This window comes from Schistocerca cancellata, chromosome 8 (genome assembly GCF_023864275.1).
Source record: "Schistocerca cancellata isolate TAMUIC-IGC-003103 chromosome 8, iqSchCanc2.1, whole genome shotgun sequence".
NCBI lineage: Eukaryota > Metazoa > Arthropoda > Insecta > Orthoptera > Acrididae > Schistocerca > Schistocerca cancellata.
Genome location: NC_064633.1, coordinates 418,356,653 through 418,379,913, shown reverse-complemented (window position 1 = coordinate 418,379,913; position 23,261 = coordinate 418,356,653). Strand labels below are relative to the sequence as shown.

Genomic DNA, 23,261 nt, shown 5'->3' with positions numbered 1-23,261 from the left:
ATGATATTGCTATAGTCACAGAGATAAAAGAAGATCTAGTGGAAGTCCTCAGAACAATGGAAAACATTCTATGCAATCAGTATGGAATGAGAATAAACAAGAAAAAGACTAAAGAGATGGTATGCAGTACAGGAGCAGAATATGAACCTCTGAGAATGACAATTGGAAGAGAGGAGCTGGAAGTGATAGAGGAATTTACATACCTGGGAAGCAATATCACAAGGGATGGTAGATACTGGAAAGAAATTGCGAGCAGAATACAAAAGGCCAAAATTGCATTTAATCGGAGGAGGAACTTACTCACCAGCAACATCAGTCTGAAAATAAGGAAACATATCATGAAAGGTTTCGTTTGGAGTGTGGCCCCATACGGATGTGAAACTTGTACAATTGGAAGAGAAGAGAGAAGACGGATAGAGGTCCTGGAGATGTGGTGCTATAGAAGGATGATGAAGATCAGTTGGAGAAACAAAGTAACAAATGAAGAGGTATTTAGAAGAGTACAGGAAACCAGATCTCTGTGGAGGCAGATCCAAACAAGAAGAGACAAACTTGTAGGGCACATCCTATGACACAACAACTTCATTGGAACAATAGCAGAAGGAGCTACTGAGGCAAGGAATCGGCAGGGCCGACCAAGGATATCATACATGCAACAGATCATGAATGACGTTGGATGTAACACACAAGTGGAAATGAAGAGGAAGGCAGACAGACCAACCTCAGTGTTGAATACTAAAAGAAGAATTAATCCACTTTAGTCTATTACTTGCCTTACTGTGAAAAATTTCAGGTGGAAAAGTTTCACAGGAAACATGTACAAAGCTGTTTAAAAACTTTTCAAAAATTTTTGCACATGTGCTTTCATGTTGTAATGACCAATTTACCCAACTCAGTCTACAACAGGATAAGTGTATGTTTTCATCACTGAACTCTCTTTTCATGAAACATCTTCCATTTCTTTATTTACTTTTACTAATTCAATAGGCAAAGCAGAGTGATCTGAGACGCCTAGGTCTTAAGAGAATTTGGCAGTGTTATTAAATGTATAATTTGTTAAAATATTGTCTATACACATTGCATTTCGCTCATTTATTCTGATGAAATCAGTGAAATTCAGTCTAAAGCATTATTCTTGAATTAAGTCAACAAAGTTAGTTGAGAAGCTTGTTTCACTCGACATATCTATGTTAAATTTAGCAGAAATTACTAGTTTTTTCCTCTTTTCTTATGTGAGTTTGTGTAGGAGACACTGGAATTTCTCTAACAATAATTTAGTCACATACTACATGGAATGCCATAAATTGAGATAATAATAATATTACATTGTTCTAGCTCTACACAGCAACTTTCAAATATAAGTTCTTCATTAAGCAAATTAAAATTGTCTCTTTCTTTATATTCAAACAAGTTGTTAACCAGCATACAGGAGCCATCGTGGGTTCTGTTTTCCGACAAAAACTATTAGCTACTGTAAAGTTTTCTAATTTGTTTAAAACTGTGACTGAATCTTTCTTAAGCCAGTTTTTGTTTAGGCAAACGACTCTGATATTTCTTCCTTTTGAAGATATAATTTGAAGCTCATCAATTTTCATGATTTTATCTTGTGGATACACTGCACTGTGGCCATTTATGTTCCAGTGCATTAAGAATTAAGATTTGCAGTTATAGTTTTAAATACAATTTTCATTGAGCACCATTCTTCTTTTTTTTACTGTGTTTTTCTGTTATTCACCCCAGTCACTGACTGTTAAGTTTCCACTGCTTTGTATAATTTTGCACAAGTCAATAAACATTTTGCTGTAACAATAAAATTCTTCTGGGTTTGAGGCCGCATTGTCATCTGTAAAATTCCGATGTTTTGGTGACTGTTGCAAGGCACCTTCCTCAGGGTGTATTGCTAACTGCTGAATGAGCACTAGTTTGGATACTTATATACTATGAAGGAGTGCTGTCATTGGATGTGAGGGTGAGGAGGAAGGGTATTAGGAGTTCATTTTATTGGTCTTTGCATTGTGTGTTGTCATTGGCAGAAATGGGCATTTTCCATTGGAGTTTCCTTTACTGCTTGCCATCGGTGGAAATTGGTGAATAGGAGAATGAGTATAGACTACAGCGTAGCATTGTTTACTAACTACCTAGTATCGACTAGGCCGTGTCTGCACTCTGTGTACCCTCCACCACTGTGACCTGTTGCTCTGCGAGAGCTGTCCTACCCAAAGCTGTCACAGCCGGCAGCCAAGACGCTAGAAGTCGGTACCCATCTTCTCTATTCATATTGTCGGGTCGCTTGGCTATTTCTATAGCTTCTCTAACCTTCCTCCTCAAAATAAACAGCTGTTTCACCAGTACACGGGCCTCTCGAAATTCAATCTTCATCCTGCACTGTTCCTGATGTTCTGCCATTGCTGATTTGTCGAAATTCAATCTTCATCCTGCACTGTTCCTGATGTTCTGCCATTGCTGATTTGTTGTATTGTTCGAGGCAGATACATCTCTCATGTACAGTTATCCTTGTGCTTATTGGATGCCCAGTCTCACCTACAAACACCAGTCCACATTCGCACCTGATTTCATAAACTCTGGCGGCATGAAACTTGTCAACTGTATCTTTCACCGAGCCCAGAACGTCTTTTATTTTGTCGTTGCTGCGAAAAATTGGCTTAATGCCTGCCCGATGGAGAATTTTGCCCAGATGTTCAGTAACCCCCTTGTACACATAGTAGCATGACGGAGTTCTGTGCTTCATTCTTAGCACCATGGTTTTGTGTATCATCCTCATGTTGTAGCCATTAGCTCCAAAACTGGACCTGAGGTTCTGTAGTTCAGCTTGAAGGTTGTGTTCATCACTGATCCTGTAGGCTCTCTTAGTTAAAAGTTTGCAGGGCTGAATTCTTTTGCATAGGATGGTGGTGGGAGGATGCATGCAGGTACCTGTCTGTGTTGGTGGGCTTCCTATAAACTCTGCGTTCAGGCTTCCCCTCTGGCTTACGGTAAACTTACACGTCGAGAAAAGGCAATACCCCGTTCTTTTCTACCTCCATGGTAAAGTGAATTTTGCTATGCTGCTGGTTGAGATGTTCGTGAAAGTTCTGAAGCTCTTCTTCTCTGTGTGGCCAGATAACAAAGGTGTCATCAACACATCATAGCCAGCATTCTGGGCCTAATGGTGCGGACTGGAGTGCTGCTTCTTCGAACACTTGCATAAAAATGTCTGCTACGACTGGCAAAAGAAGGGAACCCATAGCTACACAGTCTGTCTGCTCATAAAGATCCCCTTTACACCTGAAATAGGTGGTCGTCAAACAGTGGTGCACTAGCTTGCAGATATCAGGTGCAATGCGTTCCTTTAAGATGTTCATGGTGTCTGTCACGATTTCCACCAATGGCAAGCAGTAAAGGAAACTCCAAAGGAAAATGCCCATTTCCGCCAATGACAACACGCAATGCAAAGACCAATAAAATAAACTCCTAATATCCTTCCTCCTCACCCTCACATTCAATGACAGCACTCCTTCATAGTATATAAGTATCCAAACTAGTGCTCATTCAGCAGTTAGCAATACACGCTGAGGAAGTTGCCTTGAGTGACTGTTTTTAATGATGAGTATTTAACTTGTAATTAATTTTATGAATGGTGTCAATCTTGAATAACACTCACTGCGACAATAGTATCAGACTATGAACAGCATTACCTCCAACAGTTACTTACTGTGCACAATGTTTTCATACTGATTTGACCTTTAGATCAGAAAGATGGATAATTCTGTGAATGTGTTAATTATTTGTTTGCCACACGTGAACTTTATTGTCAACTCAGTGTTGGGTCACTGCACTCGAACAATCACATTACAGGACGTCAATCGACTGTAGTATGTGGCTAAATGTTTATCTGTACATAATTTATGTAGATGAGATTCAAACTGGCCATAAACAGAACTTTATTCAACATCTCTGGGTAAGTAAAATGTTTGAATTGCAATAGCCTACTTTCAACCATGTACTTTTCAGCCAAATTTGATGGAGACACAGCTATCGAGGGCATAGCTGCACAGGTAATGGTTACACTACAGAGTCTGTTCATCTTTATGTAACAACTACACCCTACATCTGTTTGATCTCTCTCTACAGTTTTCACCTTATTATCACCCTCCATTGCATATTTAATTATTCCTCAGTGGCTCAGGATGCATCCTATCAACGTATCCCTTCTGTTAGTCAAGTTAACCTATTATAAATTTATTTTCTCTACACTTTGATTCAGTGTATGTATATTTGAATTATTTGAACTGAATATGGTTTAAAGAAAGAGTCTGGATATTCTCTGTGAGTTGTTTTCAATATCTATAATATCATTTCAATTTTCTTGTTTTTTCAGTAGTAAATGCTGCACTTGAAATTTCCTACCACTTCTTTCCTGAGTATTAAAACATACATACAGACAGAATTTTATTTTTTTTTTGTCTCATTTTTCTCACCACACTTCTGTTGATAATACTACATTATGTTATTTAACTTCTGACTGCACTCATCTATATTTGGATGTTACTACTCTGTAAAGTACCATACCTAAATAAAAAACAGTAGAACCAGTTAAATTTCTAAGACCATGTTTCCCATTTAACAAATTTTCTGTAGAAAGTTCTGTGCACAAAAGTAATGTATGCCACGGTGTCATATGAAACTCCTTGAGCTTCTCAATTGACTGCTCCCAGTTTTGGGGGCTGGAATCCCATTCCTAAAGACTCACATGATGGAGTATGACCTCCAACAACTCTTTACATGGTGCACTACCCTGTCACAATTTGAAACAGTTTTGCCTTTAGAATACCTGCAGTGTATAAGGATAGTCTTGTGGAAATCAATTTTAATGAAATCATCCAGTTGCATTAAATGGTTCCAGCCATATGAGGAAACAGTATGTATACTAGAGCAGCATCAGATGTCGCATAAAAGGTGTTTTCCTCTGTGGAAAACATATTCTGTTAATTGGACCATGGATTGCATGAGATAATACTTCTATTGTGAGCTATACAAACAGATTCTGGGATAATATTGTTGAGTATGTAGGGCTGAGTGTCGCCCCCTGCATATTTCGGCCACCTCAATTTACACATATGCTTTGCAGGCCAGATACGGCCCCTGCTTCACCTAGGAGGTTGTTTGTAAATAAAAGAGGCAAGGTACTGTTTACAGTCAAGTCGTCAACAGTCGCCACAGTGTCCAGAATGTCAGTCTTGCCACTACATGGCATGCAAGTCTCAGCAAACAGTGCTGCTGCAGCAGGCACTAATTTATGTTCACATGGTAACATGTTCAGATGATACCATGCATGTATCCTTGCACAGGCATGTACTTCAGTCAGTGCTCTGCCTAGAGAGAGCCAGTTACCTCCTGAGCTGAAGCAACCAATAGCTACCTCCTCAAGTCTCCTCTACAGACACTGCCTGCTGCTGCCATTTCACTGCCCACCAAGGTGCCATGCCGTCCTTGCCCTGAGCCATGTTGATGATGTGCTTCCACCAGTCACTCTGGGGACACCACTTTGCAGTATTTGTTGTGACTAGCAACTTGATCATCACTTTGTGGGACCTTGTCATTAGCAGTAGACTGCCAATGAGTTCTGAGCCTCAGAGGACTGTGTCATCAAAGCACCTGCTGCTCATCAGGAGACTGCCTATGAGTTACCAACCTTGTGGGACTGTAGTTAATCCCCCCTGCTCCTTAACACAGTCCTGTTCTCAAGTTTTGTAGATGTTATTCCTATGGGTTGTATTTAGCTTAGTTCTTGTAACAAACAGCTGTTACTGCAAAGTGTATGTCTCACTTCAGCATGGCTTGCTTCTCTATATGACGACAGAACAAATACATAAAAGAAGTGACAGAAATTAAGATACATATTGTGGCCCTCATGTGTGTACTGCATGGAACCTAAAGTTCAGGTTGAAACAGTAACAGTTGGTGCAGAGCAGAAAGATAGTAGTAAGAGGGTGGTTTGAAAAGTTCTTGGAACGGAATAGAAAAAAAGTACCTACATCACTGAAACTTTTTTTTATATTTGAATGTAGTCTTCTTGCAGATTAAGGCACTTAGTCCAACAATGTTCCAGTGGCTTGATCCCATCTCAAAAATGAGTTTCCTCCAGGCCTCCAAAAAGGTGACAACTCTGGCTATCAGTTCTTCGTTTGAAGTAAATCTTCATCCACCAAGAAAAATTTTCAGTTTTGGGAAGAGATGGAAGTCTGACGGAGCCATATCAGATGAATAAGGCAGGTTGGCAACAATTCGTACATTAGTTCGTGTAATTTTACCATGGCGATGGGATATGTTTTTGATCCATCCTCAAGAGCCATGGCACCCATCTTGCAGATAATTTTTTTCATTTCTGATTCATCAGTTAAAATGTGATATACCCTTTCAGAAGGCATCTGGCAAGCATGAGCAGTTTCGCAAACTTTCAATCGGTGATCCTCCATGACCATTTTGTGTGCTTTTGCAATGATTTCTTGAGTAGTGACACATCTTGGCCGACCACTGTGCGGATCATCATCTAAGCTCTCCCGACCAAATTTAAATATATATACTGTGACAGTCTTTTTGTTGTGTCTATCTGCGACTCAGCATCTCCACTACAAGGTGAGTAGCAACATTCTTTTTCATATAAGACCGTATGGTTACATTACATATGAAGGAGCAGAGTCCCCAAGTGGATTCTGGAAATTGGCAGGAATGTCCTTTGCTTTCATACCTTTCTTTATGAAGTACTTAATCACTCCTCAAATCTCGATTTTTTTCATCTCTGTAAATCACAAATCACTATGTGGGAACAACAACAGTCATGTCACCGCCACAGCTCTCTTCCAATAGCACTGATGTGGCACGTGTTTACAGGCAACAGTCCAATGAATATCATGTGAACAGCTCGTTGTGCTAGCGCCGACCTCTCGTGGTGATTCCGAGAACTTTTCAAACCACCTCGCAAATGAAAATGGATTAGACACTAGTGGCAGTATGACTGTCGGCACTTCTGTACCAGAGCTTTGCAATCAATCACGTGACAGTCAGAAATTATCTCTTGATATTTGCTATGAAGTACTCAGAAAACGACTCATGATTTTAATTCACAAACACTGCTAAGATTTTATGAAATATTATGGTGTAGTTTGCCACCATTCTTTTCCAGCCATATAACAGCTTATACTAAAATTTAATACAATCAAGCAATATAAATATTTTGAAAAGGAAAGCTGCTACTCACCATATAGCAGAGATACTGAGTCGCAGACAGGCACAACAAAAAGAATGTCAGCATGCGCGCAAATGCAGCACACACACACATGGCACACTGAGTCATGTGTGTACGAGTTGCATTTGCACGCGTGCGGGCACATGTGTGTGTGTGTGTGTGTGTGTGTGTGTGTGTGTGTGTGTGTGTGTGTGTGTGTGTTGTCTATTTTCAGCAAAGGCCATGTTGGCCGAAGGCTTATATTGTGACAGTCTTTTTGTTGTGTCTATGTGCGACCCAGCATCTCCACTAATAGGTGAGTAGCAACGTTCTTTTTCATAATACTGTTTGGTTATATTACATCCTGGATTTTCCATTGTTTGATTCAAGCAATATGAATGGCACTTCTTAATTTTATAAGCATTCTATATTGTTATTTCACTGTTAACTGAAGTGAGTACTTTTGGTTAGTTTATCCTAAAACCAATGTTGTCGGATCAGAGTGGTCTGTCTCCTCATAGCAGGAATGGATATTTGCCTTAATAAAAGTGTCCTAAGCATTAGTGACTGCTTTTCAGAGATGTACAGATTTCTCTAAATACATTTAATTAGGTAGACTTCTACCAATGACAGAAATCTAAAAGAAAATAAGAAGTCACAGAATCATAGTTTGATCTGACCATCACAGAGCTTCAATGTAGATGATTCTTTTTTAGACAAGGTCATATCACTTGCCCACAATTTTAAGGGTCTACAATGATGTGATACATTTATGCTCAAAAGAACAGTAAAGTAGTCTTAAATGGATGGCCTAGATGCCATAATATCTTACCACAAAACAGGGGGCAGTTCTGCCCCCTCCGTACATGCCAAACCTTTTAAATCCTTTCATACTTACTATTTTCTATTAAAATACACATTAGTTTGCTTTTTATTAATCTTTGTCCTTAATACAGTGTTTGTGTTCTTAATGTTGACATTAACTCAATTTACTGACTGGACAACACAAAAAAGAGTGAACTCTACAAAAATAGGATATGTTAAGTGCAGCTATTTACAATGAAACTTACCATCAGACTTCTTCTCCATGAGTGTATCAATACCATTCCTAACGAAATATATTTTTTCTGGGATTGAATTGTTTCTCCTCTTTATCAGCTTTAAGAAATTCATTGCAGACAGAATATTTGAACAACTAGCACGAACAGGATACTTCTGTTTGTACTCTTCTTCAAATATGTTCTTGAACCTTTCTTTGGTAATGGAATAATTATCCTCTATGTATCCTTTGCTGAGGAAGTATATTGTACAGTGTTGTGCAACAGCAACATCTGTAAAGCAGAGGGTATCTGAAAATATAAACAACTGGCACACTGTTTTTAAGCATTTAGTTTTGAATGTCCTTTGACCTTATACAATCAACCAATTCAGTTAAAAATTAAACACATAAATTCATTCATTCATGATGTTCCATAGGTCCCATCAAGGCAACAAACCTTCAGGAATGAGGAATGAGTCAATGTACATATTAATAAAAGACAAGACTATCATAGAAATTTATCAGTACACTGTAATAACAATAAAGTATCCCTATACTGTTTTATAACATTTCTCCTTGAGCTAACCAAACCAAAGGAAGAAAGCAAAGTTTCCTCAGTTACATTAAACAGTAGCTGTTAATCATCTATTGGTGGCTTAATATTTACTTGATGATAATGTCATTTTTTAAAGAAAACAGTTACTACAATTGCAGCAACTGTGGCTAGTTCGCAATAGACTATTTGCTGTCACACAGCCTTACAATGAACACTGCCACATGGTATGTGGATAATAGCATTTTTTAAATCCTTGTATCTAGGCAATCAAATAAATTGTAGTAGGAGAGGTTAATGAGACATGTTTTTAACTTTCTCTTGAGGTGATACAGAATCCCAGTTTTTTGCTTTATGTCAGATGGAATCTTGTTGACTACATAATTACACTTCGAACCATAGCTGAGGAAGCAAAGACCAGTTAAAAATTCCTTTTTTGCACAATACTCTTACTGATCTCTTCTGCTGAATAAATACTTTATTTATGTTAGGTATATTCTCACGCGAGATACACTCCTGGAAATTGAAATAAGAACACCGTGAATTCATTGTCCCAGGAAGGAGAAACTTTATTGACACATTCCTGGGGTCAGATACATCACATGATCACACTGACAGAACCACAGGCACATAGACACAGGCAACAGAGCATGCACAATGTCGGCACTAGTACAGTGTATATCCTCCTTTCGCAGCAATGCAGGCTGCTATTCTCCCATGGAGACGATCGTAGAGATGCTGGATGTAGTCCTGTGGAACGGCTTGCCATGCCATTTCCACCTGGCGCCTCAGTTGGACCAGCGTTCGTGCTGGACGTGCAGACCGCGTGAGACAACACTTCATCCAGTCCCAAACATGCTCAATGGGGGACAGATCCGGAGATCTTGCTGGCCAGGGTAGTTGACTTACACCTTCTAGAGCACGTTGGGTGGCACGGGATACATGCGGACGTGCATTGTCCTGTTGGAACAGCAAGTTCCCTTGCCGGTCTAGGAATGGTAGAACGATGGGTTCGATGACGGTTTGGATGTACCGTGCACTATTCAGTGTCCCCTCGACGATCACCAGTGGTGTACGGCCAGTGTAGGAGATCACTCCCCACACCATGATGCCGGGTGTTGGCCCTGTGTGCCTCGGTCGTATGCAGTCCTGATTGTGGCGCTCACCTGCACGGCGCCAAACACGCATACGACCATCATTGGCACCAAGGCAGAAGTGACTCTCATCGCTGAAGACGACACATCTCCATTCGTCCCTCCATTCACGCCTGTCGCGACACCACTGGAGGCGGGCTGCACGATGTTGGGGCGTGAGCGGAAGACGGCCTAACGGTGTGCGGGACCGTAGCCCAGCTTCATGGAGACGGTTGCGCATGGTCCTCGCCGATACCCCAGGAGCAACAGTGTCCCTAATTTGCTGGGAAGTGGCGGTACGGTCCCCTACGGTACTGCGTAGGATCCTATGGTCTTGGCGTGCATCCGTGCGTCGCTGCGGTCCGGTCCCAGGTCGACGGGCACGTGCACCTTCCGCCGACCACTGGCAACAACATCGATGTACTGTGGAGACCTCACGCCCCACGTGTTGAGCAATTCGGCGGTACGTCCACCCGGCCTCCCGCATGCCCACTATACGCCCTCGCTCAAAGTCCGTCAACTGCACATACGGTTCACGTCCACGCTGTCGCGGCATGCTACCAGTGTTAAAGACTGCGATGGAGCTCCGTATGCCACAGCAAACTGGCTGACACTGACGGCGGCGGTGCGCCATTCGACGGCCAACACCGCGGTTCCTGGTGTGTCCGCTGTGCCGTGCGTGTGATCATTGCTTGTACAGCCCTCTCACAGTGTCCGGAGCAAGTATGGTGGGTCTGACACACCGGTGTCAATGTGTTCTTTTTTCCATTTCCAGGAGTGTAATTCCAAATGACAACAGGGGTCAACATATTCAAACATGTCCAAAGGAACAGACACCACATGAAATCTGCATCTGTGATACATACTATGTAAATTGAAGTTGGAGGGGGGGGGGGGGGGGGGGAGAAAACAAGACGGAAGGGAAGGAACGACTGATATCAGCTGCAATGAGACTTTGTACAGAATCTGTGGCGATGAGTGAAAATGACAGGGACTCGAACCCTGAATCTCCTGGTTACTATGCAGTTGGATTAATCACTGCACCACGTGGATACATCGTTTATGGAAAATATGTGGACTGTCTCTGCACACTGCCTGGCTGATTCCCTCTCCCACCCACTGCCACCTATGAGTAGTCCCCATCCATGTTCTCCATGCTCACTAATTTTAGATTCCCACTGGAGGTTGAGGCAAATCAATTATATTAATGTGTGGTGTCCATTTTTTTGGACCTGCCCATTAAGGCGAATCAGTTATATGAATTCATAGTGTCTGTTCTTTTGGACATGTCTGAATGAACAGACACCATGCATTGATATCACTGATTCACATCAGTGGGCAACAAATCCGAAACCTTAAGTGTGCATGGACATTTACATTTGACCTCCAGTGGAAATCTAAAATTAGTGAGCATCGAGGACATGGATGGGCACTGTGGATAGTTGGTGCTGGAGGGAAGTGTGAGTCAGCTGGGCAGCGAGCAAAGACATTCTGCATGTTTGCAATAAAAACTGTGTCCAAGTGGTGCAGTGGTTAATGCAGCTGCCTAGTAAGCAGAAGATCTGAGGTTCAAGTCTCGGTCTGGGATGCATTTTTGCTACCCACTGTATAGTCTTGTTGCAGCTGATTTCATTAGTTCCTTTCCTTTCCTTTCATTTCTCCCTCCTCCAACTTCAATTTACATAAGAAAGTTAGTTATGAGAGTAGAATGTGATAAACTATCTTGATTAGTTTATCTAGGAATTGACATATCAACTTGTTATTCAGTTGAATTCTAACCTATCTTACACATGTTGCTTCTTTTAGTGCATTGCCATTAATGTCTGTTTCTGATGCTTGAAGATCAATTTTGCTTGTCTGAAACTGTGTAAAATAAGACTTTGTGGGATTAAAACTGAAACTGTTAGCTGTGAATCGGTTGGAAGTCCATTCAGCTGTTATTTGAAATGTGTCTGGCAAGGTTTATTTTGGGCCACGGAGTTTAAGTTATAGTAGAAACCCTTGACATAAACTTTTAAAACAAGTTAGAGCAGCTGTCATCTCAGATGCTGTTAATTATGCTCATTGGAAGTTGATTTCTTAATTTGTAATTTTTATAGTCTCTCCAGTGAGTGACACAATAGGAGATTGTCGAAAACTAATGCTCGTCGCAAAAATCAGCAAGTGGCAGGCAATAATCACATACTATTATCCACGAACCACGAGGAAACCTCTGAAAACGTTCATAAAGTGTCGAGTACCTCAAGTGTCATTGGGTAATGTCATCAGCCATTTTTAATGTTTAATCTTACACATTCTCTTCTTAAAAGTTGTCAGTTGTTAAAGAATGCTCCAGGAGATCACTTCTATACCTTGTACAAGTTACGAATTAATAATTATATTAGAGAAGGAAAGTTGCTACTTACCATATAGTGGAGATGCTGAGTCGCGATAGGCACAACAAAAAGTTTCAAACAATTATAGCTTTCAGCCATTAAGGCCTTTGTCAGCAAGAGACACACATACACACACGCACACACACACTCACACAAATGCAACTTGCAGACACGTCTGCATTGTCAGAGAACTGAAACCATACTGTGAGCAGCAGCACCAGTGCATGATGGGAGTGGCAACTGGGTGGGGGTAAGGAGGAGGCTTGGGTGGGGAGGGGGAGGGATAGTATGGTGGGGGTGGTGGACAGTGAAGTGCTGCATTTAGACGGAGGGCAGGAGAGAAGATTGGGGGGGGGGGGGGGGCAAGTAGTGGAAAGGAGAGAAATAAAAAGAAATTAAAAGGCTGGGTGTGGTGGTGAAATGACGGCTGTGTAGTGCTAGAATGGGAACAGGGAGGGGGCTGGATGGGTGAGGACAGTGACTAGCGATGGTTGATGCCAGGAGGGTTACGGGAATGTAGGATGTGTTGCAGGGAAAGTTCCCACCTGTGCAATTCAGAAAAGCTGGTGTTGGTGGGAGGGATCCATATGGCACAGGCTGTGAAGCAGTCATTGAGATGAGGGATATCATGTTTGGCATCGTGTTCAGCAACAAGGTGGTCCACTTGTTTTTTGGCCACAGTTTGTTGGTGGCCATTCATGCGGACAGACAGCTTGTTGGTTGTCATGCCTACATAGAATGCAGCACAGTGGTTGCAGCTTAGCTTGTAAATCACATGAATGGTTTCACATGTAGCCCTGCCTTTGATGGGATAGGTGATGATAGTGACTGGACTGGAGTAGTCCTCCGTCTAAACTGCAGCACTTCACTGTCCACCACTCCCCACCATACTATCCCTCCCCCTGCCCAAGCCTCCTCCTTACCCCCCCCCCCCCCCAGTTGCCACTCCCATCTTGCACTGGTGCTGCTGCTCTCAGTGTGGTTTCAGTTGTCTGAGACTGCACACGTGTGTGCAAGTTGCGTTTGCGTGAGGGTATGTGGGCATGTGTGTATTTGTGTCTATTTCTGACAAAGGACTCAATGGCTGAAAGTTATAATTGTTTGAATCTTTTTGTTGTGCCTATTGAGACTCAGCACCTCCACTATATGGTCAGTAGCAACTTTCCTTCTCTAATATTGTTACATTCCATCCTGGATTTTCCACTGTTTGATTAAATAACTTATATGAAATCCAAAATGTTAACAAACATTATTGAACAAGGATATGACATTACCTGTATTATGTCTGGTAAAACATGATAATAATATCAGATAGAAAAATGTCCTAATGTTACAGGCCCACTCTCAGCATCTTCAGCTGTTTTCACTTGCCACTTGCATACTGCAGTGCAAACACAGAAAAAATGACATGCGGTTTACATGGGTATGATTTATGCAGTAAATATAAAAATCATGAAATGCAGAGTGTTTTCATATGAAAGTATACCTTTTTCACACAGATAAAGTTACATTAACTAGAAAAGGAGACAAAGATTTTTATGTGGAAATACATCTAACACCTGATGAAAAATTAGTATTTATGACTAAAACTTAATTTAACACAGAGGAAAGAGGAAAATGAGTTTGGTCATTTGATATGAAGTTGGCATCTGTATCATATGTTCATTGATTTCGAGTATTTCCAATAGGATCAGCTTTCTGCTTTCCTTACGAGAATGTAAAACTTCACATATTACATCACATGAGCGGCTTTCTGTTAAAAGATTATTAGCCAAGGTTGAATCTTTCTTCCTTAATTTTCATCTTCTCTCATGTTCAGATAACATAACTGCCACAGCTCTGCATGACAGTCCAACATATACCTCTCCTCAGTGATTGTACATTATTTTATACACACCACTCTGTGTCTATGATTGCAGACTTTGTCTATACCAATGGTTCCCAACTTTGGGGTAATTATTCCCGAAGGGTAAAATGTAATTTCCTGAGGGGTGAAAACAAAAGAGTTCAATAGTGCTTTGGCGACACAATTAAATTGTTTTTAAAAGATTATTACCATTATCACTATTTTCTATGACTGTAATACTGATTACATAAGATAACTACTCTCTAAACTCCATCTAAAAAGGCCTCAAAAGGCTCTGCATTATTGACCACTGTGTCACTTTCAGCATACAGTGTCATTGGATGTGGGTATGGAGGGGATGCAATCAGCACACTGTACTACTAGCCATTGTCATTTTTCGTTAACAGAGTCGCTACTTCTCAGTCAAGGAGCAAGGAGTTTCTCAATTGACCTCACAAGTGCTGTGTAAACCACACTTGCCAACAGTGGTCGGCAGACCCAAGCAGTCACCCACCCAAGTGCTAACCAAGCCCAAAGGCGCTTGACTTCAGTGATCTGATATGAACCAGTGTTACCACTGCAGCCAGGCAGCTGGCTTTGATTAATTAAGTTACCAATATTTTTTTTTCAAATAACTACTAGCATTAATATAATGTGGTGGAAGCTACAGCTTGTGACACGAATATGTGAACAACACCTTCCTCACATAGTGTTCCCACTACAGACACATTTTGTATTTTGTACCGTGGCAGTAAAAGTGAGATACATTCACTACATATGCTTAACTATTTGCTGAAGACGTCTTCTCAGAGTTGTTCACAGGTTCCTCAACAGACCATAAATTGCTGCATCATTCACTTCACAGCAGGAAACTAACTGACAGCACAGTACAACAATAACTATGTAATGGCTGGTGCAGGACGTACACAGTATTATTAGTCGCGTATCAGTGCCAGTGGTCAGGCACAAAGCAGCCTGAAGTCTTGTGTCAGTTCAGAAGTAAAGAGATGCATATGGAGGGTTAGCTTTCTTTTCCGAGAAGCAGTTGTCAGTGGCACTCATGATGCATTGAGAATTGCTTTATCGTTCTTTAAAAAAAGGTTGTTAGTAATAAGTAGCTCAAATAGTCTCATTGAGACATCATTAGTTCTTAGTTTAAAGAAATGCCCACAAATGCTAAATGCCATTTATAGATTGTTATTTTAGAAATGGAAGTATTCAAAGAAAATTCTTTTTCATTCTAAACTTTAGTTAGGCACTGGTGTTGATGGTTGGAGGGGCTGGGGGAAGGGGGGGGGGGGGGGGTCAGCTAATACAGCTAATATTTGATTGCACTCAGGGGTAATGGTCTCAGAAAGGTTGGGAAACATTAGTCCATACTACTGAAAATTTTGATATGCTGTTGGTATTATAAAATGCTAGCCTGCAGTGTGAGACCTTAACAGCTTTGGGAGGTTATCTGAAATTTGGAAAACATATGGGATGATGCAACACTTTTTGTAACTACTAGTTCTTGTCAGCCAGCTTATAGAACTGGTGTAATTTAATGTATTATCTTTTTTCATACTATATCATCGATCAGGGCAATGGCATAGCCATAACTGAAAGCAATATGTTTGATGGTCTGTAGTTCTGTCTGAAAGGCAAATTCAGGTTATAGAGCAGATGTAAGGTGATGCACCACAGAATAGAGCTGCATGTTTGCGGCTGTGTGGGTGCAGGGAGCTTCTTGCTATGTAGCTAACAGCTCTGAATCTAGATACTAAAATAATGTGGAAAGAATGGCCAATAAGGTATGTTTTAAAATTTTCTTTTGAACTTGTGGGATTCCCTGTTGCTTTAGCCGGCCGGTGTGGCCGAGTGGTTCTAGGTGCTACATTCTGGAACCGTGCGACTGCTACGATCGCAGGTTCGAATCTTGCCTCGGGCATGGATGTGTGTGATGTCCTTAGGTTAGTTAGGTTTAAGAAGTTCTAAGTTCTAGGGGACTGATGACCACAGCAGTTAAGTCCCACAGTGCTCAGAGCCATTTGAACCATTTGAACCTGTTGCTTTATTTATGCTGGATGGGAGTTTAGTAAATCTTTTGTGCCAGAGTTCATAATTACATTCTGAACCATAGACAAAATGGCAGAATAGATGGAAATTATTTTCATGTCTTGCATTGTGATTGTGCATATCACAGTTCAGGAGATACTGATTTTTCTTACAAGTGACAAAATGTTTTTAAAAAGTAAATACGCTGAGAAATGAGTGCAAGAATTCACTGGTTCATAAAGAGGCCTCTGCAAGTTGTGCACATACTCACTTTACACTATACACTGTTTACGTACATATCAATAATTTAGTGCTTCAACTAATTGGTGAATTGTTACCTTTACCCCTAAAATTTCTTACACAGTTTTCTTACAGCCTTTTGCTGCTGAACAAATATTTGTGTACTTCAGGTGAACTACCACAAAAAGTAATTACATAAAACAACAGGGAATGAAAAATGCAATTTAATGCCAGCTGAACAGGGTGGCCAAAGTCTTCCAGTGTAAGGAGTCATTTCAGTTTGCCAATGGCCTTGTCAAAGAATGTTAGAGTAGTGGACATATTCTCAGGACGCACTTTTGACTGCCCTGAAACACAGAAAAATCAGCAATGATCAATGTCATGAGGATGCAGAAGCCAATGGAAACCACTGAATCTTGACACACAAGGTGTATCCACATGACATGTGGCCTGTAACTGAGAAAGTGTTATGATCTGTGCATTGACAAAAGATTCTTTATTAGATCCCCCTATAATTGGCTGGGTAAGATCAGTTCAAAGAGTGGATGAAGGCAACGGCATACCACCTCTAATAGGACTATGCCTAGTGGTTTATCTGTCTCATAACGTACACAATCTAAATCGTTTGATTCAGGTACAGGAGACATGTAAAACTGTGGTAAAATTTCACCTAAACAAAGAACATCTGATGTTAACAAACAGCATCATAGTAATGATACAATTTTGTTATACATACGTACAATAAAATCTAACTCTTAATTGCCCCTTGCTCAAATTATCATTTCATCCTCTATGAAATCTTCTACTCAATAGTAGTATTTCTCCCACAGAATCTGCTGTAGCCTCATTTTTAAAATTTCTGGCTTCATATTAAACATGTTTTTTGCCCATTAACTTGTTGTATATTGTCATCCCCGCGAATACAATTTCAACTAGTGTGTGTGTAGCAAAAAATTATTTTTATCCCTTGTGTTATATGTATGGTTAAAATGATTCTCCTCGAAAAATTTTTGTCTTTTGTGTAGGAAGGTTACAATTTCACAAATATATACGGAGAGAACAGATGTAGTTTCTGAAATAATGGAAGACAAGACTCTGTTTGTGTTGTGACTCGCCGATCATCCAAAGTGCCGCCACGCAATTACATGCGTCCTCTACATGCGGCACTGTCTGCCAGCCATGCAGCAGCTGTGCCACCTAAGCGGCCAGCCAGCCAGTGGCCGCTAGACTTGGACTCAGTGCTCATTCGAATGTTACAGTGTTCACATGTCTTGTTTTGTCAACTTGCTCAGTGAAATATATGTGTTCAACTTGATGTTATAACAATTGGCGACGAGGTAGTGGATTTTTCCTTTTCATCGTTGACCCACAGGTTTCCATGGCTACTGTCGAGCAACTATTGCAAGGTCTCATTGAACAGCAAATGCTTCTCACATCAGTGATTCGCAATTTCATCGCGGCGTTTCTCGTCATTGTCTATACCGCCTTTTCCTCCTTATGACGAGATGGCGGAAGACTGGTCTGATTATGAAAAACATCTTTGACAGCACTTCTTGGCATTTCATGTCACAGATGAACAAACATGTAAATCTCTGTTGCTTTCCTGGATTTCACCTCAAATGTATCGGTTGTTGTTGCAATTGGCTCCTTTGAAAGATCCTGGATCTTTGTCCTTTGCTGAAATGTGCTCACTTCTGTCTGTGTATTTTCAAAAGCAAATGCGTGTCGTAGCCTCTCGTGTTGCCTTTTATCATTGTCAAAAACAACCACATCAATCCTATTGCGCTTGGGCTGCTGAGCTTCATGGCCTCAGTCGAAAGTGTCAATTTGTTACTGCCGTTCACTAAGAATCCTATTATGCGGATTCCATGGTACGGGATGCTATTATCCGGTCGGCGCCCGACAAAGAAGTTCAGCAACGTGCCCTTCAGTTGGCAAATCCGACTCTAGATGAAGTCCTATCCATTGCGCAGTCTTTTGAAATTTCTCGCGCTGCTGGGGCGCAAATAGAGGCATGGGGTGACATCGGGGAAATACAACCTCTGTGCGCTGTTGATGACGTGTGCAGTGTGTCCCTGCCGGCCGACGTGGCCCCAGTACGCTCCCACGTGCAGCCTCGGTCTAACCGTAAACAACCCTCTAAGAAAATGCAGCAAAACCCCCGATAACTTCCTTTCATGTTCGCGGTGTTTTACGAAACATTCACGTGAGGATTGTCCCCAACGTTGGGCTGTGTGTCACACTTGCAAAAAGAAAGGTCATGTGTCTTCCGTTTGCAAATCCGACTGCATACATGACGTTCATGAACATGATGCTGATTCTCATTCTGTGTTGTCTGTCAATTTCTTCCCTTTCAGGGAAGTTATTCCTCACTGTCCAAATCCTTGGTCGGGATGTTCGCATGCAGGTGGATACCGGTTCTGCTGCCACTATAATTAATTCCAGACGTATCTTCAGTTGGGTTCTCCACTCCTATCACCTGTCACTCGGCAATTACGGACGTACAATAAACAGAAGATTTCTCTCTTGGGACAATTTACTGCTGAGGTATCTTACAAATCCGTCGTTCACACTGTTCCCATATTTGTGCTCGACCAGAGTAACACAGAGAATCTTTCTGGTTTTGATGCCTTTCGCGTTTTTGGGTTCTCCATAGACGACTCTGTCAATATCGTCTCTGATGCTATTCCTTATGCTCAATTGGATTCCTTGTCGACGACATTTTTGTCCCTTTTTTCTCCTGGGTTAGGCCGTGCAAATGACTTTGAAGCTCATATCACGCTCAAACCCACTGCTCGGCCTAAGTTTTTTCAGACTCGGCCCATTCCTGTGGCCCTTCATGATAGGGTAAAATGGGAGCTGGATCGTCTCACTACTTTAGGGGTCTTGCTTCCTGTCACTTCCAGTGAGTGTTCCTCTCCTGCCGTTGTCATTGCTAAGCCCAATGGTGACATTTGTCTCTGTGGTGATTTTAAAGCCACTGTAAATGCGCAATGCCTCATCAACACTTACTCTATGCCCCGACCTGAAGAATTGTTCACTAAACTTGCGGGAGGCCAGTATTTTTCTAAAATTGACCTGTAAGAAGCTTATCATCAACTTCCTCTCGACGCTGCTTCCCGGCAGTTTCTGGTCCTTAACACGCCTTTCGGCCTCTGTCAATACCAACAAATGCCATTCGGGGTTGCCAGTGCTCCTGCTCTCTTCAGCGATTCTTGGAACAATTATTGCTCCCTGTCCCTGGGTGTATCAATTACATGGACGACATTGTTGTCACTGGCTCCACCACTGAAGAACATCTTCAGAACCTCTGCACAATTTTTCATGTCTCACAGACTGCCGGTCTTAAGTGTAATCTTCAGAAATCACAATTTTTTCAGGCATCTATCACGTACTTGGGGTTTCAACTCTCTCGGGATGGTATTCGTCCGCTTCAGCAAACTGTCGCTGTGATCGATGCCCTTCCTCGCCCTACATCTGTTAAGGAACTGCAGGCCTTCTTGGGGAAAATAGCATACTATCACAAGTTCTTACAGTCTGCTGCTTCGGAGCTCAGCCGTTGCATCGCCTGTTGCATAAAAACGTGCCTTTTCACTGGTCCGCGTCATGTGATGCGACTTTCCAGAAATTGAAGACTATGCTGAAACAGGCCCCATGCCTGGCTACTTATTGACCTTGCCAACATCTTGTTCTTGCCACGGATGCCTCTCAATACGGGGTCGGTGCAGTCCTTTCGCACCGTTTTCCAGACGGCTCTGAACAACCCATTGCTTATGCCTCCAAAATGCTGACGGACGCCCAACAAAAGTATTCTCAAATTGAAAAAGAAGCTTTGGCCATTATTTATGCTCTTCATAAGTTTGGTGTTTTTCTCTATGGATCCAAAGTTCATCTTGTTACGGATCACAAACCATTTGTTTCCGTGTTTCATCCATCAACGTCACTTCCCGACAAGGCAGCACATCGCCTCCAGCGTTGGGCTCTTTACTTGTCTCGTTTCAATTATGAGATTCATTTCCGGCCGACGGCTCAACATGCAAATGCTGATGCACTGTCTCATCTTCCCATGGGTCCTGATGTGGCATTCGATAAGGACGAACTTTTGTGTTTCCGTCTGGATGTTGCCGAGCAGCGGGTTGTGGACGGATTCCCCATCACAAGGGACCGGCTGGCGGCCGCTATGGGTTCTGATCCTACCCTCTCCTGGGTTTTACGCTGTATTCAGAAGGGTTGGCCAGATCGTCCATCCACTAAGACTTCTGACCCATTGCGGAACTACTATGCTTTGCGCTACCGCCTCACGGCTAGGTATGGTGTTATCCTCCTTTCCACCGACAATGCTTCGCCGCATGTTGTGGTACCTGCGTCTTTGCGTGCTTCGGTCTTGCGCCTCCTGCACCAAGTGCACTGTGGTGTGTCTCGCACAAAATCTCTGGCATGCCGTCATGTGTAATGGCCTGGCATCGACTCTGAAATAGCACATATGGTCGCTGCCTGCGGCCCTTGTGCGTCACAGGCCGCCGCCCCGAGGTCATCTTTGTTACTGTGGCCTTCGCCTGAGACGCCGTGGGAGCGCATTCATGCTGACTTCGCAGGACCTTTTTTAGATACTTATTGGCTCCTCGTAATTGACGCCTACTCTAACTTTCCTTTCATTGTCTGTTGCATGTCGCCTACCACCGCGGCAACAAGTGCTCTTGCCTGCATTTTTTCTTTGGAAGGCCTTCCCTCTACTCTTGTTACTGATAATGGTCCGCAATTTGCCTCTTCCGAATTTGCAGATTTTTGCGCTCGTCACGGCATTATGCATGTCACGGCCCCTCCATTCCATCCACAATCAAAAGGTGAGGCTGAATGACTGGTCCGCACATTTAAGGCTCAGATGCGGAAACTCCTGACTTCTTCTGCTGCTGATGATGCGCTTCTCCAGTTTCTGGCTTCTTACCGTTTCACCCCCATGGGTGACCACAGCCCGGCTGAGCTCTTACATGGCCGACAGTCCCGCACGCTACTTCATCTTCTACGGCCTTCCACCTCACTGCCACGGGTGCCTTCGCTTGGCCAGTTCACCACTGACGACCTTGTCTGGGTACGGGGATATGGCAGGCAGCCAAAATGGAGTCCGGGCCGCATCTTACGACACTGTGGCCGACACCTGTATGAAATCCAGACAGACACGGGTGTTGCAGTGGGTCATTCGGGCCAGCTTCGGCCTCATGTGCCGGCAACACCTGTTCCGAATGCCGCTACACAACCTTCAGCTCTACCGGACGCTCTGGATCTTGGCATCTCTCATTACTCACAACGCAGCCCTCTCACCGTCATCTTGGTGCCAGCACAAGAACGAACGCCACCAGGAGATGTGCCCATGCACGAACCGGATGACCATCATCTGTCGGAGCCAATCTACTTGCCTCCTTCTCCTACGGATGCCGACACATCGCCCGCGTCTCCTGTTATATCAACTGGACTTGCCGCAACGGGCAGATTGGTGCACGGGGCCCCAGCAGATTCGCCCCCTACGTCTCCTGTCATCTCGGCCTGTTATCATCGGGGACACTTCTGTCCGTACGGGAAGCCTCCTCCTCAAGACTTTACGGCCAGTCACACAATGCCTATGGACGTTAGCAATCTACAGGCCACCTCCATCAAGACCAGTGAAAAAATTTCAAAGGGGGGAAAAGTGTTGTGACTCGCCGATCATTCAAAGGGCTGCCGCGCAATTACGCGTGTCCTCTACATGCGGCGCTGTCTGCCAGCCATGCAGTAGCTGCGCCACCTAAGCGGCCAGCCAGCCAGTGGCCGCTAGACACATGTCTTGTTTTGTCAACTTGCTCAGTGAAGTATATGTGTTGTGTCATTTTGAAATATGTGTTCAACTTGACGTTATAACAGTTTGCTGTGCAGTACTCATGTATTGGACAATTTTCTTTTGCAGTTTCAGTATTCAAGATACACTACTTGAATTTCCCCAGAAAATTATCCCATATCTAATGAAAGATTCAAAATAACTATGATAAGCAATTTTTTGTGTAGTCAAGTCAGTGGAATTTGCTAGTATTTGCATTGCAAATGCAAAACTGCTTAATTTATTTTATAGGAACTCAATATCTCTATACCAGCTTAAGTTCTTGTACACATTTAGTCCCAGGAATTTGACCCTATAAACTTTTGTCATAGGTTGATTGTTATCGTGTATTTTAAGTTCCACACAGTTTGAATGTTCAGTTTTGAAATGTACCATATGGGTTTTTGCAATGTTCAGTTTCAAGCCATTTAACTGGAATCAGTTTTCTAAGGTATCCAGTGTGCTTACGATAAGAGCTTGGAATTTTTTCTGCATTGTTGTCTTCAATTAAAACAGAAGTATCATGTGCAAACAGAACTGATGGGGAATTTATATTTATGGGTAAATCATTTGCGTAGAATAGGGATAGGATTGGCCCAAACTGGAGCCTTGAGACACACCTCGCAATACTGTACTCCGTTTACAATAATAATTAACTGCATCTGAGGTGATAGTTACCCTTTGTTCTCTGTTGTGTAAATATGATGTTAGCCAATTTAGAGCATTGTCTTTAATCCCGTATTTGTCTAATTTATGGGTAAGCAAGTCATGGTTCACAGTGTCAAATGCTTTTGTGAGATCACAGAAGATACCTGCAACTTTAATCCTCTGATGCAACAATTTGCCTATCTTTTCAAAAAATTTATTCATTGCATCCAGAGTGTTTCTTCCTGGTTGAAATCCAGATTGGTTACTTATAATAATATCATTTTTTACAATAAAGGTTTTGATCTGGTTTGCAACTA

At 42.3% G+C, this 23,261-nt stretch overlaps 1 protein-coding gene across 1 annotated transcript in view; it reads right to left on the bottom strand.

Annotated features, from left to right (window-relative positions):
• LOC126094446 (putative helicase MOV-10) overlaps window positions 1–23,261 on the bottom strand; it is a 474,995-nt gene that overhangs the window by 431,936 nt on the left and 19,798 nt on the right. Inside the window, exon 2 of the mRNA XM_049908818.1 lies at window positions 8,296–8,556. Within this exon, the coding sequence (XP_049764775.1) occupies window positions 8,296–8,556 (261 nt within the window). The remainder of the gene's footprint in view (window positions 1–8,295; window positions 8,557–23,261) is intronic.